The sequence below is a fragment of the Gobius niger genome (genome assembly GCF_951799975.1).
Source record: "Gobius niger genome assembly, chromosome: 4".
NCBI classification, from domain to species: Eukaryota; Metazoa; Chordata; class Actinopteri; order Gobiiformes; family Gobiidae; genus Gobius; species Gobius niger.
The window spans coordinates 37456194-37469148 of NC_136855.1; the positions used below are offsets into that span (position 1 = coordinate 37456194).

Here is a 12955-nt window from a genome sequence, read left to right on the forward strand (position 1 = left end):
TGTCTTGTTTTCGTCACTATTTTGACACTTTTTTTCAAAAACCTTTTAGGTTTTGGGCAAAGCCAAACTGGGAAAACTGTGCTCTGTTCAGGTGGGGGTGAAGACGATAAACTCCTCAAGTACACATGCACACACTAGGGGGCAGCAGAGAGAGGGAAGGGAGAATTCAGCTTCCTGACAGCCGGGTGGATGAGCTCCAGGGTAATTACAAATACAAACAAAGTATAAAAGACCAAACATTACCAGAAAACATGGCTAGTGTTTTCTTTCCATATGTTAATCATATGAAATAAGCATTAGCCTTCATTATCTTTAGTTACTTTGCTATTTCCATCCTATTTCCATGCTCTGTGAAGTGCAGCCCAATGTTGTAAGCTTTAGGCCAGCGAAAAGCACCTGTTCAAACACGCACACACAGATTCAAACCCGGTGAACTCTTTGAAGAGACCGAGAAGAGTTTCCTCGACTGTTTACGAGTTGTTCCAAAAGTGCACTCACGAAGACGGAGCTGGTGGCGGGGTTGGTCTCGATCTCGCTGTCCGAGAGCGTGCCCCTGGACTGGGTGAGGTGAGCCGCCATCCGGCCCAGGCCGTCCCCCGCTGTGCTGCTCAGGTCACTGTCCGCTCCCAGAGTCTCCCCCGAGCTGTTGCTGATCTGCAGAAACAAACGAACCGTTCAACGACAGCGCTCCACAGATATACTCCACTGTTTAGTGTTCTTTTTAGTTCTGGCTTAACAAGTCGATGAAATGTCAAATGGAACCTAATATATTATTCTTCCAAATATTGGCTCCTTTTCATGGTTTTTGCAGCTAGCAGTGAGTCAAAATGGATGCTTTCGAATGCCATTTTGATGCCTATATACTATATTTTAATGCTGCAAACATTTTATCAAACAGAGGAAAGATAATTGGACAAAAGCAGAAAGAACAAATGTGGTCGATTTCAGCTAAAACTGCAGCTGAATATGTTTAAGACGATCATTTTGGCATTTTCCATGAACTTGGGAGGAATTACCGGGAGCACTGTGTTTGTTTGCACGCAGATCGTTCGCTCTAATCCACTTTTTATGAGTTTTAGAGACGTAAACTATGTGAGACACGAGCTGTAGCGAAACTACGAGCCGCGATTATGATCACAATTTATTATGACTGCAAAATCACACAGTTGAAGAGTTTCTGACCCGTGGGCGTGTTGGCCAAGTTGTCTTCACTTAACCTCTGTGGATATCTTCTAATTCTGTGATCTTTCACATCTTTACTCAGATGTGGTACTTTAGGCTTAGAGAATGGATTGTCAGCATTAGAGCACTTTATGTTTCATGTTTATCGGTGAAATATCTGCGTAGATCTTCACATTTTCGGATTTAAACTGAGCTACAGTCTGTTTATGAGCCTCATTACATGCGGCTCATAACTAAGGAATTTAAAATAGATTGCATTCTGACCCAGCTCGGCTTGAATCGCCTCACGGGGCTCGGTTCATGTCACTCAGTGTGAGCAGGACAGTCGTGTTATCGCTCTTTACAGTGTAAAACACCTCCATGGGCTCGGGCTCAGTCACATTTGGCATGTTCTAAGGCAGTGGTTCTCAACCTGGGGGGTCGCGAGACAGATTTCGGGGGTCGCCAGATCATTTAGATAAAATATACATATTTTCATTAACATATAATCTAATGTTTTATTGTAGCATGTGTTTGCTATGGTACCAGAGTGCCATTATTTGTTTGTAGTTTCATGAATTTTATTTCAGCTATTTGTTTTTTTCACTTTGTTTCTAAGAATTATGTAGGCTAATGAATCCTATTTCTCATGGTGTGACTCAGGCGGGGGGTCACGAACCCCCTTACCTGTTATAATGGGGGTCGTGGCTCCAAAAGGTTGAGAACCACTGATGTAAGGCTATATCCACACGAAGACAAAACGCTTATATTTTCAGAAACTTTGTAAGCCTGAAGCCAGCTCAGTAAATGTGTGCGTCCACATGGGTGAAAACGGCGCAATTCATCTTCCAGGCCTGTGTGAGGCGCTGTGAAGCTAACACAGATAATAGGACAAGATGTAGAGGCGCATGTGCAGTAAACTTCGGTGGAAATGAAACTGATTCAAGGATTTAGGATCTACAGAAGAGACAAGGAGGCGAGTTTATTCTTCAGACGTAACGGGACTAAAGCAGAAAAACCTGTCAGTGACTTTTACTGTCAGTCCAAACACACAGACTGACTCGTGTTTTTCTACTTGTCACCTGTGGCTTGTGGACGGCAGTGGAGCAAAGAGGAGCGGAGTCAAACCATCATAGATCCATGAGGAAAACTCAATACGAGGTCAGTAGATTATGGATCACAGACACCGCTCTGGAGCTGTGATGTCATCGTTTTAGTAAAAGTTGTGGAGCCACGTAAACGGCGTTTTGAGATCTTTCCACTCTGGGACCTAGTTTGGAAAATGTTCGTTTACAGACCCTCAAAACGCCGGGCTCGTATGGACGATACACTGGACTGATCAAATATCTTTGCGTTTGTTCCACAGCCTGACTTCGTATGGACAGGGTCTTAATCGCAGCAAACATGTCAGAGTTTAAGCCCAGCTTTAGTCCAGGAGCCAGGTCCAAACATTGCATGTTCGAGAGCCACAAATGTCACTTTCTCTGTTTTTTAATTCAACAGGGAGACATGTTCCTGAGCTGCGAGAGGACTTACTTTCAAATGTTACATGGGCTGAAAATCATCTTGAAATCAACCACTATGTGAAATGAAAACTGGAAAACAATGGCTCAGCGCGACTCCCAGCACATCACCCGAAATGACTCCCATCATCGTTTCTACATGAGCCACCCCAGGAATAAGGTGGAATTGTTGAGCGATGTCATCATTTTCCAAGAGAGTTAGATGTAATGCCAGTTTGAATCCAATTAAATGCTTTTTAATGACATTTAAGGCCTTGATTTTGGCAGAATTCACTTTTTGTAATATGGAATACTTTTATTAAGCACTCCTTTGGACAAAAACAACGTTGGTGAAAGGGATATTGTGCGCAGATCGCAGATGGAGCAGGAGGAACAGTGGGACAGAGTGAGTTGGCTGGGCCCTACCACTGTGCTGGCCTCGGAGTCCTGGCTGGTGCTCCTGGTCAGGATGGGAGGCTCGGAGCTGGTCACTGACTCACTGTCACTCTTCTGCAACACAGGAAACGAGTTTAGGCAACATCGGGCAGTTGACCATCAGCACAGTCCATTTCAGACGATCAAAACAATGAAAACACACTTCAACACACATCTGAACATGTTTCACCATGTGCTAGATGTGCAGATAAAACAGGATTTCACAGCAATTACATTCATTCATTCAGTTATATATTCTTTTATACACAAAATGGGTGCATATTATTAGAGAAAATGTAACGTCTTTTCCTGCTGCGTCAGCTGAGAGGTTTGAAGTCAGTGACCACATCTGAACAAGGGTTTATCAGTGTTTAATTGAGAGTGTACTGATACGTAACATTGTTTCTTGGTTTGGTCGTCTGTGAAAAACAAAGCTGAACTTGGCAGAGTTGTTAAACAGGGCAGTAAAATCACAGGCCAACAACAAACCAATTTGTCTGAGCATCTCAGTAAAGCATCGTGTCTGTCATAAGATCTCAAATGACGATAACCACCCACTGTCCCAGCACTGTGAGCTCCTTCCATCACGGCAGAGATATAGACCTCCCTGTGCCAAGAAAAATGTGTTCAGGAATTCTTTCGTGCCCTTTGCCATCAAGGAGCTGAATAAGTTCTGTTCCTTTTCTTTTGATGAGGTGAATCTGCTGTTGCTGTGTCTGCAATTAACTCGTTTTATAATGTATTTTAATGTATTTTATTATATTTACTGTGTGAAGGCAAAAAAATGCAAAATTGATCCAAATATAAAAGCTGGACAACAATCAGGACTAAATGGAGGAAAAAGCCTTAAAATTGTAATCGTCCACACCAATGGGTGAGGAACACGCTTCTGTATGGTTCTCATGGTGGGAAGCTGACATTGCTGTAATACCACCCCCTGGTGGCCGGGGGCGACTCCAAGAGACACTTGGGAGCGTTGATTCTAAAAAGACTTCAAACGTCTGAAAAATGGCTTAAAGCCTGGCTCCGAAGAGTTTTTCTTTTTCTAAAAATCGCTATGACCCACGTGACAACGCTGGTGTAGGTAAAATATTTTTAACCACACTGGTTTTTGTTTATCAGTCCAAAATTTGGAAGTATTTTCAGTGCATTGACTGGCTCCAGAGCTTGATTGACAACAGCTCTGTGGAGGCTCCGCCCGCCCCGTGAGTGCAGGGCTTCCCGCCTTTTTGCCCTTTTAAGGAACAGGCTGCGTAGGAGGAGACAGAGCGGCCATTAATTTTCAAAACCTTTTTAAATGAATGGGGCTGAATGGGACCCGCTCATCTTTATTATATTATATCAATGGTCCACACTGAGTATAAAAGAAATTGCACATCCCTAGAATTATACAAAATAGACTTTTTACCATGTTACAATGTTGTTCAGCCATCAAAAACATACCGGGAGTTGTATATTGAGGCGCTAGTAGCGCATCTTTGAGTAATCTTTGAATCTTCCCCAGAGGTGGCAGCTCAGAATAGGCTCATCCTGTTTCCAAACAACCACATGCTGTCCTCACCTCTCCATCTCTTGCTAAGATTAATCCTTTCATTGCGGAGTACAAACACTTGCCCTAGCCTCAGTACAGCCACACCGCTAAGTCTATTTTTTCTCTTTACTGAAACAGTTTTGTAATGAAGGGAATCAAGAGGAGTGCAGTGGGAGGAGCTTAGAGTTAGTTTGATTGAAAAACCAGGAAATTTAACAACTGGATCATTTGTTTCAGCCGTTCTAATATTGCGTTTTCAACTCAACAAAGTGTTAGATCTTGAAAAAGTGTTTGACATTATGAAATACCTGCAAAATAACAATAATACCTGCTCTTTCAAGACACAAAATATATTCCTTTATTCAACAAACCTGAGATCCCGACATGACGCTGAGCCCACTGTCCGAGCTCATCTGGGACTTCTTCTCCTCTGCGTCTGCCACCAGGGGGCGCTGCTGCTTTCCTCCTTCAGACCCTGAGGAGCACATGTGTTTATCAGCCTCTGCTCTGAACCAGCTCTACTGTAGCTTACCTTTCAGAGTCCCCTTGACTCAGAGCTGCTGCTACTGTCTAAACAGCACCACTACAGCAAGAAATGAAAACATGACTCAAGTATCAAAGCTACGCCCGCTCTGGGCCTGTCACGATAACATATGCAATAAACCACGATTTAAATTACTGACACAATGACCCGAGAGCAGAGGGAGGCGAGTCTGTTTCTGTATCAGTCCAAAGATGGGGGTGAACCGTCCGAAGGCTGCCTAAACTCAATCTATACCAACAAATGACAGGAGGAATTGGAATTGGCATTATTCTTCTGTATTTTAGAGTACTTTAGGTGCTTGTGTGGCACTTTTATTTTTAAAAATCATGTGGAGGACCAGAGGATATTCAGGAGGGCTGGATCTGACGATGTCTACCCCTGCCCTAGAGCATTACAGCCCGTGTAAGAGTTTAATAGAAAACTCGTGAACTGTAGTAAATCTAATAAAACACTAGTCACTTAACGAAATTGTGTGTCAGTGACGTGTACACCAGTGGTTTTCAAACTTTCACACCCAGTACCATTAAATATTTAACCTTCCGAGCACAACCAGGCCTAGATCAACATCAGATCAGGACTAAACCAGGTCTGAAAGGGTGTTATTGCTTATGACAATATGACTTATTTAGATGAATAACATCAGATGCGAGTCATAATTATCATTTTATTTATATATTTAATGAAGAAATCTTGAGCAGAAAAGTTATTCTTATAGAGGTAAAGTTTCATAGCAGTTTGACCCATTTCCCATTGATATAACATGGTTGGCACGGCAACAGTTTAAAATGGTTTGCCTGTATCTATAAAGACGGCATCTCTGGAATCGGCTATATATGGTCATGTTTGAAAACAGTTAAGAAAATCTAAACTTTCTCCAATAAAAAAAAAAAAATGCTTTAACAAATGCTCAATTATGAATATAGTTTTCTACTAAATAAAGATACAAAGACATGGAGAGGAGCAAAGTGGTTCAACAGCCCATAAATACATTAGCTAATGCTAACGGCTAGCTAGTGCGAGCTACAACTGCCGTTTTTTCACTTCTACTGAACAAACTGCTGTGAGAAAATATCCATATGGGTCCGATTTAGACTTGACTTTATTTATGGTAAATAAGTTGTGTTTCTCTAAAGATTCTACTTTCCCCCTCAGCGAAGCCACGCCCCCTTCTATGACGCGAGAATCTTCTGGGAAACACTGTTTTCACAGTTTTTAGCCATTTTCTGGTGGAATGTAAACTCATTCATCACATACAAATAAAGTCAAGTCTAAATCGGGTCCATATGGATGTTTTTTCACAGCAGATTGATCAGTAGAAGCAAAAAAACGGCAGTTGTAGCAAGCGTTAGCTAGCATTAGCATAATGTATTTATGGGCTGTTGAACCACTTTGCTCCTCCCCATGTCTTTGCATCTTTATTTAGTAGAAAACTATATTCATAATTCAGCATTTGTTAGTCGTTTTTGAATAATTAGAGAAAGTTCAGATTTTTCTCCAAATTGTTTTCCCCCTTAACTGTTTTCAAACATGACCATATATGGCCGATTATATATATATATATATAATATATGGTCACTTCCTGTCTGTGTCCAATAAGGAAGTGAAACGATAAATCACAAAAAAATGGCCAAACTACAGAAAACTGGGCATAATGTTTAGGAAAATCTTAAATATAATTGTGTTTACAATGTTTCAGCAAAAATTGTGTCCAATGTCTCGTGTGCACTTTAAAGACAATAATTCTACCTAAATATAAATTAAGCGAAGAGGCCCAAGTACCACAGTTTGAGTGGTAATAATGCTACTAATCTAATCACGAATCACTGGCTTAGAACTTGTCATAGATACATTATGTTTATCATCCTACACTACACAACTAAGACAAGTGATACTAAGATACTCCAAAATGACACCTGGGTTCACATGAATTGAATGATAAATGGAAATAGCCATCGTGACAGGCCTAGACCCTTTTTGATATTAGGCTCACAGGACGTCGTCTTCCGCGCCGGACACGTTCGAGAACACATCAACAATTTGAAAAACCAGACAAAGAAGTGACAAAAGGGGCAAGCAGAAGGTGCAGTTATCAGTGCCATCAAACCGAGGAGTTACGGGTGAAGCGTGAGTCAGTCTGCGTCAAGGCTGCGGGTTTGGCCCATAGTAAACACCGGGGATTCACCACAGGACGACAGGATACAGGCAGTTAGGCATGCACACAAACTCAGGCGCAACTTCGTTTCAAGTGCTACTACTGAAGAACATTTGTACCAACCGATAAAGTAACAAAGACAATAACGTAATAACAGGCCAATCATGAAATAAAACTGTCCGGCCAAGAAGGAAATTACCTTTTGTTAATTATGGGATACATTTGGTGGTGTGGATAGTAGAGCGTAGGGTGAGAGGTTCCTTGATGTTGAGCGCTTTGAGATTAATTATCCTCATGATTTGTGATTTTATATTTCTTAATAGGTGGCGTTCACGATTTAGAATGTGATGATGTCATAATGTCAGGCGGAGGGCGGGGCCAATACAACTCTATGGGAGAAATGCAGTTTTTGGAAGAAATCTCCAAAACGAAAATTGCCAAATGTTTTTCCTCATCAGTGTAGACCCTTTAACTGGTGACATCATCAGTGACATCACCTTGAGGCAGGAAGTGATCAAGAGAAAAAAGATTAAACTAAAACTAGCGATTATAAGTGTAAAACTACAACTAAAAAATGTGGTTCTGTTGTGGCTTAAGTTGCAAGACCAAGAGGAACGACATTTGAGACGATAAAATAAGGTTTATATTATTATTTCCAAAAACAGCTAAACATTTGTTTATCACTACCATGACAACAGCTACAATGGAAATAGATAGGAATCTAACTTCCTGCCTCCAGCTAAACCCCGAATGTTTACCAGCAATTAAAGGGTCTATTTGATCGTGATTGGATTCACAAACCTGTGATATTATATTTATGTCTGAAAGTCCTTTCTATTGGACAACATAACGCTCATGTTTTCGCATATTGCCACCACTTTTTGACGATTTTCCGAGAAAATAATTGGACATGTTGTGATGTCACGTGAACGCTACCTATTATCCAATGGACAGATAATCACTGGCTACATATTGGGAAATATATACGTAGGATGTAGAGCTGGGACGATCCAATTTTTTTTAGTGTATAAAAATAAAACAGTCATGTGTCCAAAGTTTATTAATCAAATGCCATTTGACATTTATTTAAGTGTTAAGACTGAAAAGTTGATTAATACAAAATGTAACAAAGTTCTGTTACTGGAAAATGAAGGAGTGCAGGATAAAAATACCTCCAAACACAAATATTGAAAGCATTGCGATACTTGTTAAAGTATCGATACTTGGAGTATTACGCTACAATCCGATCGTCCCAGCCCTTAAGATGTAAAGAATAAAGTGCATAAAATAACGATCTATAGTTTTGATTGTACTGTATTATCCTCCTAAATTAGCCTTTGGCATCAAGACAAAAATGTAATAGAGCAGGTCTAATCTAATCCTCACTAGAATAAAATTGTGGTAGTTTGTAAATCAGGATAGTGGAACTAGCGTATTGTTTTCACGTAACATATAGTATATATATATATATACATACAGGTGCTCGTCATATAATTAGAATATCATGATAAAGTGCATTCACTTCTGTTGTTCATCTTTAACTGTGAAACTAACATATGATTGACCTATTACATGCAAAGAGATATGTAGCTTTTATTTGTTATGATTTTGATTGTTATGGCTCAGCTTGTAAAAATGTCATAAAATTAGAACATTTCGAAAATGGACTGTGAGCCATAATCATCAAAATTATAACAAATAAAGGCTTGACATATGTCACTTTACATGTAACGAGTCTATATCATATATTAGTTTCACATTTTAAGTGAAAAAACAGAAATAAATGAACCTTTTCATGATATTCTTATGATATGACGAGCACCTGTTTATTCTATGGGCAAATTCAATTGACTTCATCAGCGGCTCTAAAATTGTATTACATAATTGCAATGTTATTACGTTATTGACCATTTAGGCCTACATTAGCAGTTCCTGCAACATTTCGGCTTTTTTTTCTTTTTTTTAAGTATGTAGGCAATTTTTTCCTTCTTTTTCTATTATTTTGAAAGCAAATTCCAGACAATCAGAAAACTGTTCCCTTTGTAACTTTATACAACATGACACTTGAAACAGGGAAAGATTAAGTAACACAGGGCAGCAGTTTTCACTTAGAAAGTAGAAAATCAAGCTGTAGTAAGATAATCCAATATCACCATATAAAAAAACAAAAAACATAAGTCATTGAAGCATAGGGTGGATAAGTAAAGGACCACACTGGTTTAGTGAGAAACCGTCAGTTGTTCAAAGACAAGAAATACTTTAACATTCTGGAAAACACTGCCTGGTCAGAAAAGACAGCAAACTGTTAAAGGATAGTTACAGCAAGTTCAATACTTTTGTGCACAGAGAAAGAAGCCATGTAACTTATACGGAATATACTATAAATTGACTGTTTTCTTCCACAATATGAGCTCCATGAATACATTGTATCTATGATAATAATATGATAGGCTTACACTTTTATTACGCTCTACAAGCCTGTATTAAAAGGTTTCTCAAAGAGCTAAACAATAGTCAATAGTCATTACCTCATTACTCACTCACACCATATATGGTGGTAAGCTACTATTGTAGCCGCAGCTGCCCTGGTGCAGACTGATGGAAGTGATGCTGCTAATCAGCATCATCGTCTGTTCTGACCAATACCTAAACAACTCACCACACACCACATTCACATGGACAGTGGGTGACTTGCCTTGCCTAAGGGCACAACAGTCTGCACCTGAGGGGATTTGAACTGCCAACTTCTCTGTTATTGGCGCCTCTACCCTCTGAGCCACAGTGTGCTGTTATATTACAGTCATATCATGGAGAAATTGGCATTTAAAGAGGGGGTATTCTGCTTTTGTCAATCACATAGCACCAGTCTATATCACACTACAATGATGACCAAACCTTCTGTTGGTCTGTAAATGGAGTCAATTAGAATAACTGCCTTGTATAAAATGCCTCTCTCAAAATGGCTGTAGTGAATGTCTTGAAATAGGCCTCTGTCTCTTTAAGAACCTCTGAGCCTTTCCGACACGCCCCCTCCACACGCTGTCTGTGGCATCAGTGGGGAGGGGGTTCTGCTGAGGAGCAGTGGTTGGTTACTCGGCTGGTGACAAAAGCTCGGAGGCGTCTCCAGGAGGTGGGGGCGTTCCTAGGAGGACTCAGGCAAACCTATCCCTAAAATGGCCGCCATCAGAGTTTTTACAGATTACTCAAAAATACGTGAATGTGCCAAGGCAACACTTCAGGCATGTTTTTAATGAGGGAATGACATAATAACGTGACGTAAAGCTTAAAAAAGTCAATTTTACATAATACCCTCCCTTTAAGAAATTTAAGTTTTACAGTGGATTTAAATCCCTGCTCCTCACCTGTGGGGTACCACAAGGTTCAATCTTAGGTCCTGTGTTGTTTTCTTTATACACATAATATTTCGCAGAATCCTCTCAATGGTCACTCTTTTGAAGGGGCCTGGGGCTCTGGCACATTCTTAGTGTGTGGAGAAAGTAAAGATTAATATCCTTTGCTTGGGCACATTGCAGTAATTGTCTTGAGCTTCTTTGCGCTTTGTTCAAACCATTTGTTGTACTTTTTGACCAGGCAGTGTAGTCATACTCCAGAGTGTGTACATAAATGTTTAAGTTCAAAATCCCAATGGTTATGATGAGAAACTGTCGATGTCGAAGTAAAAAAACGGGGTGGGGAAGAGGGCAGGAAAAGGTACACCCCAAAAGTTTTTACTTCCTTGGTGTGTGCAAAGTCTCTTACTCTGTTGTTTTTCCATAGCTTTTTGCTTATCCTGGTGCTTGCTCCACAATTCTACCCCAAGATGCATTGCAAGCAAGGAGAGAAAGACAGAGAGAGAGTCAAAGAGCTGGTTGAAAAGGCATGTATGGTGGGTGAGCATTTGAAACTTAACAAAACAAACTAAGCATCTGAGAAACCGTTACTGAGGAGGGATGGTTGGGTCATGTTGGCGAGAGGCTCATTTGGATAAAAACATGATGAACAAAAAACATGTCAACAAGCTGGTAAGGTTAACAGTACAACCCAGCCACACTTGCCAAAGCCCTGTAGAGTCACACTGGGGAAGAATACTGTGTGTAGCCGGTTTTCCAGTAGTACCTACTCAGCTCAGCCCAGACGAAAGGAAACAAGCCACTAAAGTAAACTCAAGAGTTTGATGTATCGATCAAAAATGGCTGATGTTTCGAGACTAACCTTCTCTAGAAGAATGAACTTTTCATGAAAGGAATCCCACGGAGTCTGATTTTGATCAACCCAGATAAAGTTATAAATATAAATCAGTGGTGGGACTTAAATAATGGTCTTCGTAATAAATTAATCGCAATTAATCATATTTAAACATAATTTGTTTAGGAGTTTCTTTTTAGAGCTATATTTTAGATGCTTCTTTGTATTTTCTTACATTTTAACTTGTTTTAAGTGAAGGCTTGTGTGATCATTTCAAAGACGATACAAGTTTGATTTACGAGAATGATCTTTTTACATAAGTTTATGTCGGTGTAACTGTGTGAATAAGTTTGACAGTAAAATTGTTTTTGGCTTTATGCGGCGTTCGCTCTTAAGCAAAGTCTTGCAGGAAAAAGGAAAATGTGTCTGTGCCGCTAAAGTAAAGTGTGATTAATTCTGATAAATATTTTTAATTGCATTAAACCATATGTAATAATCCATCCATCCATCTTCTTCCACTTGTCCGTTTCCGGGTCGTGCTGTTGGAGCCCAAATCACACTGCACCAGCCCCTTATGGCGCCTCCTGCAGGTGGTGGGTCCACAGAAGGACGGCCTCACGATTAACCGGGGCTCTCATAAGGGGCTTCTGAACCGCTCTTTGTCTGACCCGTCACCGAGGACCTGTTTGCTATGGGAGACCCTACCAGGGGCACGAAGCCCCCGACAACAGAGCTCCAGGATCATTCGGGCGCTCAAACCCCTCCACCACGTTAAGGTGGCGGTTCCAGGAGTATGTATGTACTTAATTAATCGGAATAAAGATTCCCAGCCATAATATAAATACAAGCTAACGAAAGTAATGCAAAAGGGAAGCAATCCCTGAAATTAACTGTGCATAACCGCATGTGGGGTTGCTTAATTAATTGAATTGTCCTCCCCTCATGGGAGTCCCTATAGTACAAGTTTCTATTGTTAGGAGAAACTGGAGCACCCGGTGAAAATCTATACACACTACAAAAAGTAAATATCAAGCATTGGCTTAAATGAATTGAGGAAATGTATCTTGTTTTGAGCGGTTTTCACTCATTTAGACACTTTTCCTGATCGGACCAAGTTTACTTTGCTTGTTTGAGGACATTTTCTAGGGTAAATCTCGCTTGAAATAAGAAAGTAAAATTGCCAATGAGTGAAGAAGACCGAGTCGAAACGAGTCAGAAACATCTCAGAACAAGTGAAATAATCTAGGACAAATGCCCAAGCACTTCTTAACTAGTCAAAACAACAAAAATTTGGATTGTTATGCTCAAATTGAGATGTTTATACTGATCTAGTTAAATACCTTTTGCAGTGCAGACACAGGGAGAACGTGCAAACTCCACTTACAACGGTTTGACTTGTTCACTGTTGGGAACCGCTGAGCCACAATTATACTGTATGTCAATGG

The 12955-nt window shown here is 40.3% G+C and overlaps 1 protein-coding gene across 1 annotated transcript in view; it reads right to left on the bottom strand.

Moving 5' to 3' along the window:
* madd (MAP-kinase activating death domain) overlaps positions 1–12955 on the bottom strand; it is a 107617-nt gene that overhangs the window by 25356 nt on the left and 69306 nt on the right. Inside the window, exons 22-25 of the mRNA XM_079554793.1 lie at positions 11085–11135; positions 5001–5104; positions 3090–3173; positions 499–654 (exon numbers count right to left, since the gene is read on the bottom strand). Coding sequence (XP_079410919.1) covers positions 499–654; positions 3090–3173; positions 5001–5104; positions 11085–11135 — 395 coding nt within the window. The remainder of the gene's footprint in view (positions 1–498; positions 655–3089; positions 3174–5000; positions 5105–11084; positions 11136–12955) is intronic.